Source organism: Chiloscyllium punctatum, chromosome 23 (genome assembly GCF_047496795.1).
Source record: "Chiloscyllium punctatum isolate Juve2018m chromosome 23, sChiPun1.3, whole genome shotgun sequence".
Lineage (NCBI taxonomy): Eukaryota > Metazoa > Chordata > Chondrichthyes > Orectolobiformes > Hemiscylliidae > Chiloscyllium > Chiloscyllium punctatum.
The window spans coordinates 68,008,525-68,026,607 of NC_092761.1; the positions used below are offsets into that span (position 1 = coordinate 68,008,525).

At 39.5% G+C, this 18,083-nt stretch overlaps 2 protein-coding genes across 2 annotated transcripts in view; both read right to left on the reverse strand.

Annotated features, from left to right (window-relative positions):
* The window catches only part of LOC140493987 (cystathionine beta-synthase-like), a 66,703-nt gene extending 60,540 nt beyond the window's left edge, over positions 1-6,163 (reverse strand). The window contains exon 1 of the mRNA XM_072592922.1: positions 6,078-6,163. The gene's annotated coding sequence lies outside the window, so the exon portion shown is untranslated. The remainder of the gene's footprint in view (positions 1-6,077) is intronic.
* On the reverse strand, positions 5,489-13,884 carry LOC140493988 (myb/SANT-like DNA-binding domain-containing protein 2). Its single transcript, XM_072592923.1, has 4 exons — positions 13,778-13,884; positions 11,596-11,644; positions 9,745-10,189; positions 5,489-6,360 (listed from the first exon to the last, which is right to left on the reverse strand). Exons 1-4 carry the CDS (start codon positions 13,782-13,784, stop codon positions 5,959-5,961), a joined length of 903 nt encoding a protein of 300 aa, XP_072449024.1. The 5' UTR covers positions 13,785-13,884; the 3' UTR covers positions 5,489-5,958.
* Positions 13,885-18,083: the final 4,199 nt, after the last annotated feature.

Consider the following 18,083-nt stretch of genomic DNA (forward strand, 5'->3'; position numbering starts at 1 on the left):
GAATCTAATCTAATCACTCCTAGTTAGAGTAACCAAAAATACAACCATGGCTTCCATTATATCAGGGCTTTTCATTGCATTAGGGTGGAAGAAAAATGTACATTGTTAGACACCATTCCTCTGTAATATTGACAAGGGAATTAATCTAATAATTAGTCTGTGTTAAAATCGCACAGAGAGCAATATACAAGTCAATGATTGAAGAAAAATAGTGCCAGCAAAAGCAACCACAGCATCTTAAAAATATTTAATCTGTATGCACTCAATCTCTGTGAAAGTGTACAATGAATTGACAATTCCTCGATATATTTGCATGCCAATGTTTTCTGTTTTGTTCAACTAAATAAGAAAATTTGAAATTAAAAACTGCTAGAAAAACTCAGAGCCTGCAGAGAGAGAAACAAAGTTAAAAGTTTGGGAGAAGATTTGTAGCTCGGGTGCTCGTTGTTGTGGTTCTGTTCACCGAGCTGGGAATTTGTGTTGCAGATGTTTTGTTCCCTGTCTAGGTGACATCCTCAGTGCTTGGGAGCCTCCTGTGATGCACTTCTGTGATGTTTCCTCTGGCATTTGTAGTGGTTTGAATCTGCCGCTTCTGGTTGCCAGTTTCAGCTGTCCGCTGCGGTGGTCGGTATATTGGGTTCAGGTCGATGTACTTATTGATTGAATCTGTGGATGAGTGCCATGCCCCTTGAATTCCCTGGCTGTTCTCTGTTTGCTTGTCCTATAATAGTAGTGTTGTCCCAGTCAAACTCATGTTGCCTGTCATCTGAGTGTGTGGCTACTAAGGATAGCTGGTCGTGTCGTTTCATGGCTAGTTGGTGTTCATGGATGCGGACCATTGGCTGTCTTCCTGTCTGTCCTATGTAGTGTTTTGTGCAGTCCTTGCATGGGATTTTGTACACTACATTGGTTTTGCTCATGCTGGGTATTGGGATTTTTGTCCTGGTGAGTTGTTGTCTGAGAGTGGCTGTTGGTTTGTGTGCTGTTACGAGTCCTAGTGGTTGCAGTAGTCTGGCTGTCAATTCAGAAATGTTTTTGATGTATGGTAACGTGGCTAGTCCTTTGGGTTGTGGCATGTCCTCGTTCCGTTGTCTTTCCTTTAGGCATCTGTTGATGAAATTGCAGGGGTATTCATTTTTGGTGAATACATTGGATAGGTGTTCTTCTTCCTCTTTTTGCAGTTCGGGTGTACTGCAGTGTGTTGTGGCCCTTTTAAACAGTGTCTTGATGCAACTTTTGTGTGTGTTGGGGTGGTTGCTTTCGTAATTTAGGACTTGGTCTGTGTGTGTGGCTTTCCTGTATACATTTGTGGTGAATTCTCCATTCGGTGTTCTCTGTACCATCACATCTAGGAATGGGAGTTGGTTGTCCTTTTTTTCCTCTCTAATGAATCGGATTCCTGTGAGTGTGGCGTTGATGATCCGGTGTGTGTTCTCTATTTCTGTGTTTTTAATTATTACAAAGGTATCATCTACATATCTGACCCAGAATTTGGGTTGAATTTGCGGTAAGACTGTTTGTTCTAACCTTTGCATTACCGCTTCTGCTATGAGTCCAGAGATGGGTGAGCCCATGTGTGTGGTGTTGATTTGTTCATATATTTGGTTGTTGAATGTGAAGTGTGTTGTGAGGCACAGGTCCAGTAGTTTGAGTATGCCGTCTTTGTTGATCGGTTCCCCGTCTTGTTATCTCTTCTGTATATCCAGTAGGTTGGCTATTGTTTCTCTGGCTAGGGTTTTGTCGATAGAATTCAACCCAAACTCTGGGTCAGATATGTAGATGACAACTTTGTAGTCATTAAAAACACAGAAATAGAGAACACACACCGGATCATCAACGCCACACTCACAGGAATCCGATTCACTAGAGAGGAAGAAAAGAGACAATCAACTCCCATTCCTAGACGTGATGGTACAGAGAACTCCGAACAGAGAATTCACCACAAAGGTATACAGGAAAGCCACACACAGACCAAGTCCTGAACTACGAAAGCAACCACCCCAACACACACAAAAGAAGTTGCATCAAGACACTGTTCAAAAGGGCCACAACACACTGCAGTACACCAGAACTGCAGAAAGAGGAAGAAGAACACCTCTACAATGTATTCACCAAAAATGGATACCCCTGCAATTTAATCAACAGATGCCTAAGGGAAAGACAACCGAATAAGGACATGCCACAACCCAAAGGACTAGCCACGTTACCATACATCAAAAACATTTCTGAACTGACAGCCAGACTACTGCAACCACTAGGACTCGTAACAGCACACAAACCAACAGCCACTCTCAGACAACAACTCACCAGGACAAAAATCCCAATACCCAGCATGAGCAAAACCAATGTAGTGTACAAAATCCCATGCATGGACTGCACAAAACACTACATAGGACAAACAGGAAGATAGCGAACGGTCCGCATCCATGAACACCAACTAGCCACGAAACGACATGACCAGCTATCCTTAGTAGCCACACACTCAGATGACAAGCAACATGAGTTTGACTGGGACAAGCCAAACAGAGAACAGCCAGGGAATTCCTAGAGGCATAGCACTCATCCACAGATTCAATCAATAAGCACATTGACCTGAACCCAATATACCGGCCACTGCAGAGGATAGCTGGAACTGACAACTGGAAGCGGCAGGTACAAATCACTATAAATGCTGGAGGAAACATCACAGAAGTGCTTCACAGGAGGCTCCCAAGCACTGAGGATATCACCTAGACAGGAGACGAAACGTCTGCAACACAAATTCCCAGCTCGGCGAACAGAACCACAACAGAACCAAAGTAAACATTTTGAGTTCAATTTTAATTCTTATGTCTATACAACTAGGTTTACTTTTAGAAAATATGAAGCTAGTTTCTGGAGGAGATTAGAAGATTTTATAAATTGAGAGAAGGCACTGCTTTAATTTCCTTCTCTTTTTAAATCTTAAGATTCAATTTAAGCATGCATATGGATGGAATGAATAAATAGCCAAGAAAGATATTGATAATTCCTAGCATGAAACTATATCAAACTGTATGTAAGGCAAACTGTCTATGTTGCAGTCAAATTGTTCCCCAAAGCTGTCTAGGTGTTCATGCTACAAAGAGTAATCTTAATCCTGGAAGCTGGCAAGGAGTATTTCGACTGAACAATACTCATTGCTTTCTGTAATCTTAAGCATCCAATGTTACTGTTATGCAATTAACTGACTGGCCTGTTTAGACATTGCAAATTATATTAATACTCACCTTCCTTCTACTATGATTATGAAATAAACCAGTGACTCTGGATCAGAGTCTTTGAACCCTTTGTTAATAAGTACTGAATTGCATGTTATATGTTGTGCTATGGTTCTGCTTTCGGCAAACCTGGATTATTCTTTTGCTGCTGTAACTGCATAAAGATGTTACAGGGAACAGCTTGCTAAGATCAGGCTCACAGTTAAAAAATGTATACAACATAAGGCTCAGAACTGGGGTACGTGTACAAAAAAAACAACATTCTCATAGTAATGTGTTCATATCTGAAGTAATGCATTGATGTAATATCCTTCCTTCTAAAATAGGGAGGCTAAGTCAGTGTATGTGCAAAAGCTGACTACTGGATTAATTCCAAAACTAGGGTAAAGAGCTCTGAGCAGAGTTAATTCTTTTGTAATTTTTCTTCATTTTTTTCAAAAAATGTTAACCTGCAATTTGACAAAAAATGTATAATTGCACAAGAACTCAGAAGGAGAGGTGTTTTGTTGTGTGTGAGGCCATAAGAACTAGGGTCATGGATCATGAAAGCCAAAAGTGACAATATGAAAGTAATCGAAAAGGAAATAGAGAACAAAGCAATATATTAGAAAGCTTTCAGTTTCAATTTGCAGAAATCCTGGTTGAAATTAGAAGCTAGATTTGTGATGAAGCTGCTCCTATAACAAAGTTATGTTGTCCTTGGGTTTTGTTCAGAGAGGCTGTAAAAGACACAGACTCTGAAAAGTCTAAGTTGCAGGGTTTTAGGGTCCATTTGATTATCGCTAACAGATACTGCCTTAGGCAGAAGGCTTTTAAGTTTTAAAAGAAAACACTTGCACAATGAAAGGGGAGTCGCCAGTTCTCCCAGCTCAGCTTTTCTCTGGTTTGGTTTGGTTTGGTTTTGTGCGCAGTAGAGTTAAAAAAACTGTTTGACCCCAAAGAAGCAGATCCAAGCTGATCCTCCTCCCTCACTCTGATATTTCTCCAATAAAACCCTGGGTTTGATTTTACATTTTGTGCCAAGGAGTGTTTATGGGGATTGTTGCAAGCATTTGGAACAGCATCATTAATCTGGGTTGATCTGTTGGGTTTTTGGATAGATTAAGTTATTCAGTATTCTGTTCCCTTTTGGTTGTGTTTCATTCGGTAAACTTGTAAATAAATGCTGTTTTGTTTTAAAGTACATGATTTGACCAACTGCATCCTTCCTGTGTTACATCTGCTTAAAACAACAAGCAAAGTTAGGGTCTGGCTACTTTCTTGAAATGTTCTGAGGAGGTTTGGCCTGATCCATAACAGATTTCTAAGAATCAATTCTCCTGGAGAAAGCAGTTAGCTCAGAATAGTTCCAAGATGGATTTCAGTTTAAAATGTCCAGACAAGAGATGTTTGGTTAGAACCCTGAATGGATTATTAGCAACTGAGGAAGTCTAAGCTCAATGGAATGAATAATCAAGGAAGAGACTATCAAACTTTCAAGATCAAAATTGAAAGGAACAGTTAAGAATATCACTATAGGTATGAGAAAGAAAGAAACACTCTTTGGTATTAGAGTACTGTAACATGGTAACTTAGTAATAGATAGTGAAATAACTTCCCAAAGGCTGGTATCCCATCACCAAGTCCTCCTTTATTTACATGTGCACAGCTCATAAACCCTGACCAACCAACTCAGAGCCAGACGCTAGAGTGAGGAGAATCCCTGACACTTCTGTTAATATCTGTCAGCCAATACTTCCTGATTGGTCTAGGCTAACAACTCCCATCAGGGAACTCATACTACATGAGATGCTCCTGGCAAACCTCATAGGATTGTATTTTTACAGTGTGTTTCAAAATCTTTCAAATTGTGTGGTATGAAACTAACTTGGTTTATTCCAATTTATCTTCTTTTCTTGGCATGATAGATTTCTGTTTCATTGTGGAAACCACACCTGTTGCAGGTATGCTTATAATTCAATGAAAAACCACCTTGGGAAATAAAAACAAAACAAAATATGAATTATCAAGCCAGATTTCAGGCTGAGATCTGACTTGGCCAGTAATAACATAATTGCCATCATATGATCCCAGCTAATGATATAGAAAATCTGGGACACGCTTGGAGTAAAAAGATGAATCCACAAATCCATCAGTTGTAATCATCAGGACCAACCAAATATAAATGCAAGAACATACCATGATAAATATTGGAAAAAATTATGTTTTCATTTAAATAACTGAGATGACAAATTCTCCTTTATCCTCATTGTCATTAGATCTTACACCAGCAGTCAGTAACGCATATAAAAAAAAAGTCCTGCAACTTTCAAATTGAAAATTGGCCATATATATATTGAAAACTGGCATATCTTCCATTACAAATTACTGTTACTTTAACTATATTACAAACAAACCTTCTCAAATTTCATAGATCTGCTTATGAAAAATTAATTACTGAACAGTTATTCATTTGAGTGTTGCACTTGTATTTGTTAAAGTAAAATTTTGTGACTTACTGAAGTGTGGGCATTAACAATACAATAAAAATCATTAATTATCAAGTCATAATTACCTGTATATGTGACAATGTCTGTTCATTATTTTAAAAGCTCTCTAGTAATGGGGCAATCTAAAAATCATTTAGTTTCTCAATGGGACAACTTACAAAACAATAGCAAAATCCTTGGCTTTGAATTAAATTTTTGGTCAGGCAATTAACAATTGGTTTTTGATTGGCCTATCTTGTCCTGCATGTCCCAGGTTTCTTATACTGGAGTCTGTAGCCCAGGGCTGACTCCACACATTCCTGAATGCAGCCATGTTTGAGGACATCAGGCTTTACTGGATACCACTTACAGTAAAGTTTACTCTGATCCATTGAAGATGGATGCCAGATGAAATGATGGATATCTGCACAGGAATGTTGATCATCAATCATATTCACTGGACTTTGGAGTAGTTTCATGAGCTGATCCCGAATACTTGTTGCCACAGCTTCTATGTAGCAGTATTTGACTTGACTTACTCCACTGAGTTCACTGTCTCGCTCAGTATCTGACTCTGGGGAGACAGCCTGGTCCTCAGATGAGTCATCAGCCCAGTCATCAATGCCATCTAAGTCTGAAACATTCATTCTTACCTGAATTGAGAAACACAGAAGAAATCTTGATCAGTAAAGCAATAAGGAAGTACAAGAACTCTTGGTTTCTACAAAATAACTTCAGTCTTGATTCTAGAAATGCATAATTGTGTTCCTGATAGTGTTTCCAAAATATACCTACAGCTGGTTTTTACCACTCTTCAATATTCTTAATAGTTGGGTTATGTTAAATGATTGTTCTTTTATAGTCTGATGTCCATAATATATTGTATGGCGAAAACGATGCCTGAGGCCTACTTAACTCCCTGAACTTTTTTCCTATTAGAGAACTTTGACCTTTCATTGAGCAATCTCAGATCATAAACATATGACATAAATCCATGTACATTGTGACTGTGCTTTGGCAGCCACTATCCATCAGTAAGGTCCTCTTATTATTGTTGAATTGATGCTGAGTGAAGTGGCTCAGCAAGTGTTGACTCCCTCTTTCCTGTGGAATCTGCTCTATTTACATTGTAAGGTTTGTTTGCATGGTCATTTAAAATTTCCAAACAACATTTTCAACTTTGAGACACTGTTTCATTTATATCAAGGCGCTTTTTCTGACAGCAATCATTTTGTGCAGAACAATTGAAGTGCACTCCTATCAGTCCTAACAGTCCCACTCAACCAGATGATACTGGAGTAATTAGGCAGAACTGCCACCTAAGTGGAGCAGACATCAATTGCAACGTTGTGATACAAACAGGCATTAAGCTCCAGATTAATTCAAATAGGATGGATGTAGAAATAGGTCAAAGATTCATTAATCTCAAAGATCTGGGTTGCACGCAAGCTGGTGCCAAATGAGATATGGTTCCTGCCGTGACTGTCATGAAGCCAACCAGCTGGACCTCATAGAATATGAGTTCCGTGATTGGGGCTGTTAATCTGATCCAATCAGGGAGACCTGACTGACATAAAAGGCTAAATGTCAGGGATATTGAGCCCTATATGCCTAACTCAGTGAGGGGCAGTGCTATTGTCAAAAGCTAAGAGTGACTGGATGCCATTTATTGATAAAATTTAGGCACTTATTTACTTCTCAAAAAGGTCTATGAAAAGTCACTTCAGACCAGTTTCTGCTTGTCTGCCATCTGGCCAAAATTAATTAACAATGCAAACAATGACATCAATCAATTTTCCAGAAAGACAACAGCAGAGATTGGACATGCTAAAAATTGCTCTGTCGTTTCACCTCATGTTACACTAAGCATCCACCCCTTTACATTGCTGTAGGATTTCTAAGCACATAGGGAGGTGTGAACAGATGGGTTTTCCGAAACAAAATGCTATCAGGAAGAGGGCTATGTATTCAGGGCCTCACTGACAGGTAGTGGCAGAGGCTGGAAACCATTGGCTAAAGAACGTTCACTGTCACCCTCCCCCATTGTCCTGGAAATCCAAAGCGCAAAATGAGGAAGAAAGTGGCTATGACAACACTCAGAGTGGACGAGGTAAGTGAATCAACTTGTCAGGGAGGGATTTGGAAGATCTATCAATATGAGGACTTTAATGGGAAACAACATTGCACACAGCCCTATGCATTGTGCAGGACACAGACCTACAGGTCTATAATCCCTGGTGATCCCATTGTATCATCTTCGGGTATATTGTTCACATTCCTACACCAGACATCACTGACCAACTCATTCATACCAATACTTTTGGATATTGCCCAGGAATGTGCAGGCTAGGTGGAGTAGCCATGGGAAACAGGGGTTACAGAGATAGGGTGGGGGTGTGGATCTGATGGAATGTTTTTGAGAAGTGAAATAATCAAGACGCTGTAGGACAAGGGGCAATGTTGTCAGCATGACCCATTGTCCTCTAAGTGCCTTGTTCCTCTTGCTCCCAGATGCTGCAGCAGGCCTGCAATACAAACATCAATCCACTGTACACCATGTGTGGACATTAACTTATGAACCACAATGAAACAGTTACATTCAGGGCTGCATAGAAAGTCGAACAACCAGATGTGAGGTCAGAATAGCACGAATTATACAAATGTAACAAATAGCATACAGTCACTTGTACCACCACTAAATAAGTTTTCTGCCCCCTCTCCCTCCCACTACATCTTAATACAGTAGTTAGCATTCCTGCCTCACAGTGCCAGGAACCCTGGTTCAATCCCAGCCTTGGGCAACTGCGTATGTGGAGTTTACACATTCACTCTGTAACTGTGTGGGTTTCTGTTGGACGCTCCGGTTTCCTCCCACAGTCCAAAAATGTGCAAGTTCAGTGGACTGGCTATGCTAAATTGACCCATATTGCCCATGAATGTGCAGGCTAGGTGGAGTAGCCATGGGAAACAGGGGTTACGGAGATAGGGTGGGGGTGTGGATCTGGTGGAATGTTTTTGAGAGAGTTATGCTTGATTGGATGGGCTGAATGGCCTCTTTTCCCGCTGTAAGGATTCTAAGATTCTACATTTCCTGGCTCCACAGCTGGGCTGGAGACAGTTTGCCCTGGAGGTTTCTTTGGGCAAATCTGAGGCATTTGTGTCCAGACTTGCTGAGGATCTTCTGCCAAAGGCAGTTACACCCACTTCAAGTTCAACTTCCAGATGTTAGCAAGGTGGCATAACTCTCTGTGCTAGTGCAGGTAGGGCAAGATGAAGAAGGATGACAGTGAATGAAGAATAATGTTACAGGCATCAGTGAGCATTATAAAACATGAGTCGAGCTGGGTGCAGTAGCAGAGATAGAGTGCGTATGAAATAGTTGAGAAAAAAATGTGGTACTTACCCTGGTGCTATGATGTGGAGGTGCCAGTGTTGGAGTGGGGAGGGCAAAGTCAGAAGTCACACAACACCAGGTTATAGTCCAACAGGGTTGTTTGAAATCACAAGCTTTCGGAGCGAGTGCTGCTCCTTTGTCAGCTGACTTCAGGTACACCAACCCTAATCTGCCCCAAACAGTACAATTGAAGATTTTAAAAAAGCTAGATGCTTATTTGTATTGAAATAATGTGATAGGAATGAGGAAAAAAAGCAAGAAATTGGTAGTAGGTAATGATTTGAAGAGTTGGTGCTCAAAGATGAGACACAATGGGCTGAATGGTCTCCTTCTACACCCTAACACTTCCGTGATTCAGTGCCAGTGATGTAGTCAGCCTAGTCAAATTCAGGCAGGTTTCAGATGTACATATCATTTCTAGACAAAAATAAGGAGGAAAATCAGGTCCCTTACCTTCAAGAAGAGGAGGAAATTGCTAGGAGAACTCAGCAGGTCTGGCAGCATCTGTCGAGAGAAAGCACAGCAAATCTGCTTTCTTTTTATAGATGCTGCCAGACCTGCTGCCATTTTCCAGCAATTCCTGTGTTTCTGACATTATTCATCAGTCTAGTGAGCTTATCTTTAACTTATGGTCAATACTGACCTCAATGTTCAGTTCACTGCAGCCTATTGCCAAAAGACCACTTTCCTCTGTGATGCGAGAAAGGACATCTTCAGAAGTACATCTGCGCAATGGCATCCATTTTACTCGCTGGAGGAGCTGGAGGCATTCCATCTCACTTACTGTCATGTCCACGTACTTGTAGAACACGGTTCTCCATTTTCTAGCCTCCACTTTCATCTCAATTACCTTGTGACCTTTGCCACCTTGAGTAAGGAAGGAATCAATCAGCTTTGAGCCCCTGCTGCTCAGCTTTGTCAAGTAATAGCGGATCTTGGGATTCCAGCGTGTGTTGTATCCAATGGCATAAAGACCAAACCCAGAGAGTTCATGGAACTGGTCTTTGGAATCTAAGTTAAAAGGTAACCAAGTGGGGCATGCAGTTTCTAGCAGTCGAATGTAGGGACGAACTGTCAAGAACTTTCTCCTGCAAAAAGATACCGTTATTAGTTAAGTAATTTACATTTCACCTCTGGTGCTGTATGCCCTTCAAAAATCTCATCCAAACAGTACACAGACACCACTACAAGGTAGCACGTCCTATTTTTCTCAAGAGGTTATGCTTCTTCCTTCCACCCAGCTTAAAATGAGTATGAATAAAAGAAAATGAGTTTTATAAGACTTTTACAAATGATGACTGTTATTTTTGACACTCCTCAATATTAAGTTATTTTTTGAAAAAATAATGTTAATATCAAGATTTGACTTTACTGATATTCATTTAAATAAATTATTTGTATTTATAATTGAAATTATGGCAGAATCATAAAAGCTATTCCAGTAAACTAACTTTTTCAGTTTATTTTGCTGACAAGAGCAAGCCAGACTATAAGAGTGTCCAGGTATAATTTACTGTAACCTGTCCAAACAGGAGATCATAGCAATTTGCTTATAACAATATTATATTCCAAAATTCAGAAAATGACTGCTTTACATATGGTCTACTTTTTCATCACACTCTCAATGCCCCCAACACACTATGCCTCCACCCTCCCCACCCCCCACCATCCCAGGCTTGTCTTGTTGTGTCTTGCTTACTTTGCTCTTATTGGGAAGGATATTTTTCTCCCTCTTCCATATTTTATTTACAGCCACTTTAAATCTCTTTCTCTTTCACTGCCAATAATCACCCTTTTGACTTTTGTGCTAGGCCTCTATGCCATCTACTCCTTGCTCCTTCTGCAAACTCTGTTGTTTTCTAAACACTTCTCGGTTCTGAAGAAGAGTTATATCAGATTCGAAATGTTAACTCTGTTTCTCTTTTCAGCATGCTGCCAGGCCTGCTGTACTTCCCCAGCATTCTTTCTGTTTGTTTGGGGTTTTCAGTATTTTCCTTCTATTATGTATGCTTCTACAAACAGAAAATGGTCATTGATTGTTCGGAGAAAAGTCTTTGGACATAAAGGTAAAGTCATCAGAGACCCAAAGGAGCATTGGGTTGCTCTCTCATTGGAGACAGAGATGATTAGTGGTGTTTGAACCAGAGAATCACCATATTTCAGGCAAGTAAGCATGTTGAAAAGGTAGGAGCATGTTGACCGTAGCCTGTACAGGAATTGAACCTACACTGATGGTGTCACTCGACATTGGAAACTAGCCATCAAGCCAATTGAACTAACACCACCCCACATAATTTATTGGCTGCTTGACATAGTCATATGACATCTGTTGTAATGCTTTCACCTTAATCTATAGCAGCCATTAAAGACACTACTTGAACAATATCTACTCAGATTTTTGACAGCTGTCCTTCGACATAAGAACTTAAGTCTTCACTGACAAGCTGACCTGAACTAACAGATGTTGGTATAAGATTTGATGTTCACTACCTACCTCTCCAGGCCTGGAATATCCCCACATATTGATCTCCGGTTAATAAATCCTGAGATTCAAAGAAAAGTAAATTATAATAAAGTTTTGCAAAATTTACAATTTATATCTTTGTTCCAAAATAATAATAATAATGATCATTGAAAACCAATGTGCTTTTGGATGGCTTTGACTTCACAGATTTCTATGCACTAAATTCAGAATGCTTCATACTTGTTCTTGAATCCAAACCTCATGATTAAGAATGACAGAGAAAATAAGTAATGATACACTTCCATCTGTAAAATGAGGTTATGGTCAATGCACAATTGGTCATGCACCACTTTGTTGAAAGGCATCAAAAGAGACTTGAAAACCATTGAACCATTGGCAAGCCATTTGAAAACAGTTGTCATGATGGCTTAGCACTTCTGCCTCACAATGCCAGGGACCTCGGGTACAATTCCAGTCTTGGGTGATGGTCTGTGTGGAGTTTGCACATTCTCCCCATGAGTGTGTGGGCTTCCACCCGGTGGTCTGGGTTCCTCCCACAGATCAAAGATGCGCAGCTAATGTGGACTGGCTATGCTGAAATCGTCTGTAGCATTCAGGGATGTGTAGTTTATGTGGAATAGGGTGGGGGACTGGGTGGGATGCTCTTCAGAGAGTTACTCTGGACTTGATGGGTCAAGAAGCTTCCTTCTGCACTATAGAGATTCCATGATTATTAATGCATAGTCAGGTGCAAATAATAGTTTACCAATGTTTTAATGACACGCTTAACTTAATCATTACAATGTGTTCTGTCAGGTAAGCACTGACATCAGATCAGTTTTTTTAATGATTTGTTTATGGGATGTGACCATTGCTAATAAGGAAAGATTTTTTTATTGCCTGACCCTAACTGCCCTGAGGAGGTGGTGGCTGTCTTCTTGAATCAGTGCAGTTCAGTTAGATTAGACATGCTCATAGATCTGAAGGGGATATTTCAGGAATTAAAGTCAGTGACACTGAATGATTAATATTGTTACAAATCAGAATGTTGTGAGACTTGGAGGGTAAATGCAGCTGCTAGGTGGTAGAGATGGAGGATTCTGAGATGTTGTTAAAGGAACCTTAGCAAGCCGCTGCAACGTCACAGAAAGAATGATCAATATAATAAGGAATGAACTTTTGGGCATTACACAGTGGAGATTAAAACCTGGAAACATTGGGAAATGTTGTTACAAGGGGCTTCTTTTTTGGATTTGGGAGTAGATACAGGTCAAATGAATTCCTTCATCAGTACGTATCTCATAACTACAATTTCAATTTAATTCTGAACTGGTCTAGTAGAAGGAAATTAATTACATCAAAATAAATAATGGTAACACTAGTTTCAACTTTTGATGTGGAATCTAATTAGACTGTCCCAGGGTTTCTTTGCAGAACATAATGGTAGAGATACAACAGAAATAAATAAATGTTGTAAATTCTGAATTAAATAATTTAAAGGTCTGAAAGAGTTAATGCTTAGGAGAGCATTAAGGACTATCCAGCATGACAATGTCACAAGGAATTGGGCAAGTGTGCAGCTTTAGACATTGAAGGAATAAGATCTGACATCTCCCTCTTAGTCTCAGTACATTTTACAACATTAAACAGGTCAATCCATTACTCAATAAAAGAAATTCTGAAGGTAAGAAATCAATATTTCTGATCAGCAATAGAACCGTGAACTTTCACGACAGTCTGTTTCTCTTAAGATAAAATATCTACTAATTCATTTTTAATTCTCCATTCTACTGTGTTATCCACATTGGATACTTCAAATGATTAGATAATCCAAAATCTTTAACACACATAAGTGACACTGAATGGTTAGGAGTAGACTGTCAGATCTATTTAGCCTAGATTTTTCTAAATAGTAAGTGATGTTGTTACAAGCAGTTAATGTAATATATCAGGTGATATACTGATTTGCTCTGAACACGTCTGGCTACTCTTCCTTCCAAAGCAACATCTCTGATCTTGCACTGAACATTTTATCATAAAAGTTACTAGTGTGTCATCCTTCTCTATATTGTAACCAATTTTACAATTATCATTCAAGGTAATTGTCTTTGCAAAACTCCAGTGAAATCTGCAAAGATTAGCTGATAGGTTAAATTAATTCTTACTTAATGAAAGTGCTACATAGAACCATTCTGGAAATCTCTCTCCTTACCAGCCATTATGTTGCATTCTGTGTTAAATTTAGAAAATCTTCCCACCGTGTTCCAGTTTGAAGGAATTAGTGAACACTTCTTGAATGAGCAGCAGTCATGATCAAACTGATGGGTCCTTACAATAAGGCTGCTCTGCCTCTGTGTCCTGTTCCCGTTTTTAATCTCTATCTATAATTAACCCTTTGAATCATTCAAATGAAGCACGGGGCAAAAGTTACTTCCTGTAAATACATCTGGCATACTATGGAGAAGAAATAAGTAATAGTATGGGACATATCTTAATCTGGTGTTGGGAGTAAGCAGACAAATTCTTTACTTTGTAATTTTGATGCAAAAGCTATCAGGCAGTACTCAAACCCGTCAAAAAGGTCCCTTGGAAAATAAATTAATAAATTACATGGTTTTCATTGTGACTCAATGCAGCCTTGTTGGGCTTCTTTTACGTTAAGACACAAGACATGCACAAAAACTTCATTTAGAAAAGAATGAACTAGCTTGTTTTACACAGATGGTCTACTGTTTCAGCAGGGCCTTTAACCCCAAAGCTGTCTGTGATGTTCATGAATTCTTAGAATAGACATGCTAATACAGTTCAAATAGAGTTTCATAGTAAAAGATTATTTAAAATGGAATAGATTTTTTGAAGGCTGCTTTTAATTCATTGTGAACAGAATTTCCTTTTACATGATAACTAATTTTGTTTGCTTGTTTTTTAAATATATTTCCCATTACTGGTCACAGAGATATCAAAATTATGTTGATCATATTTATGAACAACTGTATGCATTTTCACATGACGTCCTTGCTTTTGTTGCTTCATTGTAAGTAATAGTCACTTTATTTCAAATGTATTTCTGTCTCTGCTTGCGATTATAGCAATGTGATATGAGTAAGTGCAGTGTTTGTGTGAAGTCTCAATGGTAATGCCCTTACTCTGAATCAAGCGGCTATGGGTTCAGCTAAAATGTCAGTGCAGCTGTGAGAGAATGCTGCATTGTTGGAGGTATATATTTTGGGGGGATAAAATGCTGAACCCCATCTTACTCTTCAGATCAATGAAAGCATCTTATCACATCCTCAAGAAAATGTACTGATGGATTTTGGTGTGTTCAATATTCTTCCTCCCTCAATCCTGAAAGCAAATTGCTTGTTAATTTAATTGTTATTTCGGAGGCTTTGCTGTGTACAGATTGACAGCAATGGCTAAAATCATTCATTAATTCATTAATTCATCAAGTGCTCTGCAATGTCAAAAAGATGCAAAAAAGTACCCAGCTCAATAATCTAAGCTGCTTAATAAGTAGCACAGAAAATAACTTCCAGGCAAGGCTTTGTTTCTTTCACTGAGTTATATTGACATTATACATAAAATAAATTATATTTTAAGTTATGCAATATGATACATATTGGCATATCTGAATACAGTATGGGCTATTGCAATGAGACTATTTAACCCATGCATACTAGAATGCCATCAGAACACACTTAACTGTACTGGAGCAAGATTAGTGGGTGGCACGGTGGCTCACAGCGCCTCACAGCGCCGGAGACCTGGGTTCAATTCCCGCCTCAGGCGACTGACTGTTTGGAGTTTGCACGTTCTCCCTGTGTCTGCGTGGGTTTCCTCCGGGTGCTCCGGTTTCCTCCCACACTCCAAAGGTGTGCAGGTTAGGTGAATTGGCTATGCTAAATTGTCCATGGTGTTAGGTAAGGGCTAGATGTAGATGTAGGGGTATGGGTAGGTTACGCTTCAGCGGGGCGGTGTGGACTTGTTGGGCCGAAGGGCCTGTTTTCCCACTGTAAGTAATCTAATCTAGTTTTTCAAAGGTGAATCACATGCTTACAGGACCATGAGTGAAATATTTAAAGGAGTATTGTGTTAGGATCCATGACAAGATAACCAAATTTATGCTATGAGAAAGTGAGGACTCAGATGCTGGAGATCAGAGTTGAGAGTGTGACGCTGGAAAAGCACAGCCAGTCAGGCAGCATCTGAGGAGCAGGAGAATCAACATTTCAGGCATAAGCCCTTCATTACGAAAGGTTTTATGCTATGGTCTGGCTCACCAGTTCTAACTTTTTTTTGTTTCATGTAGCAGTTAGAGTGAGTACAGACTGTATATCAAGCCTGTAGTTAAAGTCAAATTCCTATCCAGCTTCTAAATCCCATTTGTTTCTTTCATAAATCAGCAGTGAATTCCTGAACAAAGCATGTCTCCCTAAGGACCATAATCCCACTACTGAGCATCAAGCCATTGTTTCCAATTATCATTGACTTCACCTCTCTGGAGATCTCCCCTCCATAGACTCTAACTTCATACCTTCCCAAACATGTCTCCTGCCTGGCTACAACCTTTCAAAGATCCAAAATCAATTACTTCCCTAGAAGAACCATCATTCTAGCTTGCTCCTGCTCCAGGATTTCTTCATACCTTGACTTTATCTTGTTATTATCCCTGCCCCTTCCTTTTGCCCTGAATTGGAAAGTTTCACCAACTGTATTCCTAATTTTGACCTTTTCATCTAGTCACAGGCTCTGGAACTCAATGCCTGTATGGGTGGGAAAATCGACGTTTCAGGAAAAAGCCCTGAAGGGACTCTAAACTCCAGCATCTGTAGTTCTCACTTTTGCCTGTATGGGTGGGCAGAGGTAGAAACACTCATAACACATATGACTTGGCAACACAAGTGTACATCTGTGCAAGGAGTTTCGCTAAATGCTAGAAATGGGATTAAAATACCTATGAGATTATGTTTGACTGACATAGACACAATGGGTCAAAGGGTCTTTTTCTATGCTGTCAATATCTATGGCTATGATTTTAACCTTTCATAATTCATGTACAAAGACACCCAGATCTCTCTGTATCTCAGAGATCTCAATTTCTTGCCCTCTAGATAATATGCTTTGTTTATTCCTCTGTCAAAATGGACAATTACACATTTTCCCATATTTTACACAATTTGCAAGAACTTTCCCATTCACTAACTCCTTCTCATAATAATTCTATTCTGGAGGCTTGTTTCTCCATTACCACTTCCTATTATTCAGTTCCCATATGTTAAACCCTTTGCATTCCCTGTGCAAGCAGAGGAGATGCAATACCTGCCAAATTACTTCATCCCTTCTCACCTTCCAATCTGTTTCCAAGTGAATCTGAGATGGACTTGTGATTTTTTTTGAATTGGATAAATTATATTAATTGCTCATCATGTGGTCTCCTCTACACTGGGGACACCAGGAACAGATTGTGCAACAACACGTATAGCCCTGAGCTTTCTGTTACTTCTCATTTTATTCTCAAGCCCATTCACACTCCTTGTGGCAGTGGTGTGTTACAGTTAACTCAAGGAATCCAAGTTACTGCAATTACACACATTTTTAAATGGGCATTGTGGCTTGGAGCTATGGATAGTTATATTGAGTCTACAATCTCTCCTGCTTTTAGCACATATCACTGACTTACGTTGGAAGCAGTTGCAGGCTCATAGTCAACTTATTTGATTACTCTACATATGCATCTTCTTGATCATCAAGTCTAATTGTGAGACTTGAAACAGTGCTTCTGACTAAGACTTCACCCACACCTACAATGTTCCAATAAATTTAAGGTGACTTGAGGAATAGCACTTTATAGTGATTGGAACCAAATGGATTTTATTGATTATTAGATCCTTAATTGACATTGCTAAGCTGGGCCATTCATGGAGTGCTGGCTGACAGATATAGACAGGGGACTCAGAGTCTCCTCATGTCAGGGTCTGATTCAGAGCTGACTGACCACAGCCAGTTACTCTGCACATGCAAATAAAGGGTGACTTAGTGATAGGATACCAGCCTCTATGCAATTATTTCACACTTTATTTTTTGATTAGACGTGTTCTGGCATTCTAGATGCAACACTGAGGTTGAAAATATCAGATGACGACCTCTGGTATAGTGTTACCCCCAGCAGTGTGATTTCCTCACTCATTCCAGCAATTCTTATATCTCCTGTAACATAAAGTGTGTGCAGATATCGTGGTGTTGAAGAATCCAAGAGAGGTTCGTTACAGCTGACTGTTACAGACAAACATTTAATTTCTCAAGCTCATGTGTGTCTGGGCTAATATAGAGTGACTATGTTAAAACAGAACTGCATGCTTCCAGTCAAGCTTCAAGTAATCCGGGATAAGATTGAAGATGAGAACTTTATATTTTCAAGTCAAATGTTATGTTGCTGTGATGATACCATGTCTCTTTAAGGTACACCAATATACTGGCCACAGACAGAACACAATATTTCTTTATATTCTGCATTCTCA

Coding starts and splice junctions, on each gene's coding strand:
- LOC140493988 (XM_072592923.1), bottom strand. Junction 10,190..11,595: donor GATATTCCAGGCCTGGAGAG/GTAGGTAGTGAA, acceptor ATCTTTTTGCAG/GAGAAAGTTCTTGACAGTTC. Junction 6,361..9,744: donor GCAGTGAACTGAACATTGAG/GTCAGTATTGAC, acceptor TTCTCAATTCAG/GTAAGAATGAATGTTTCAGA.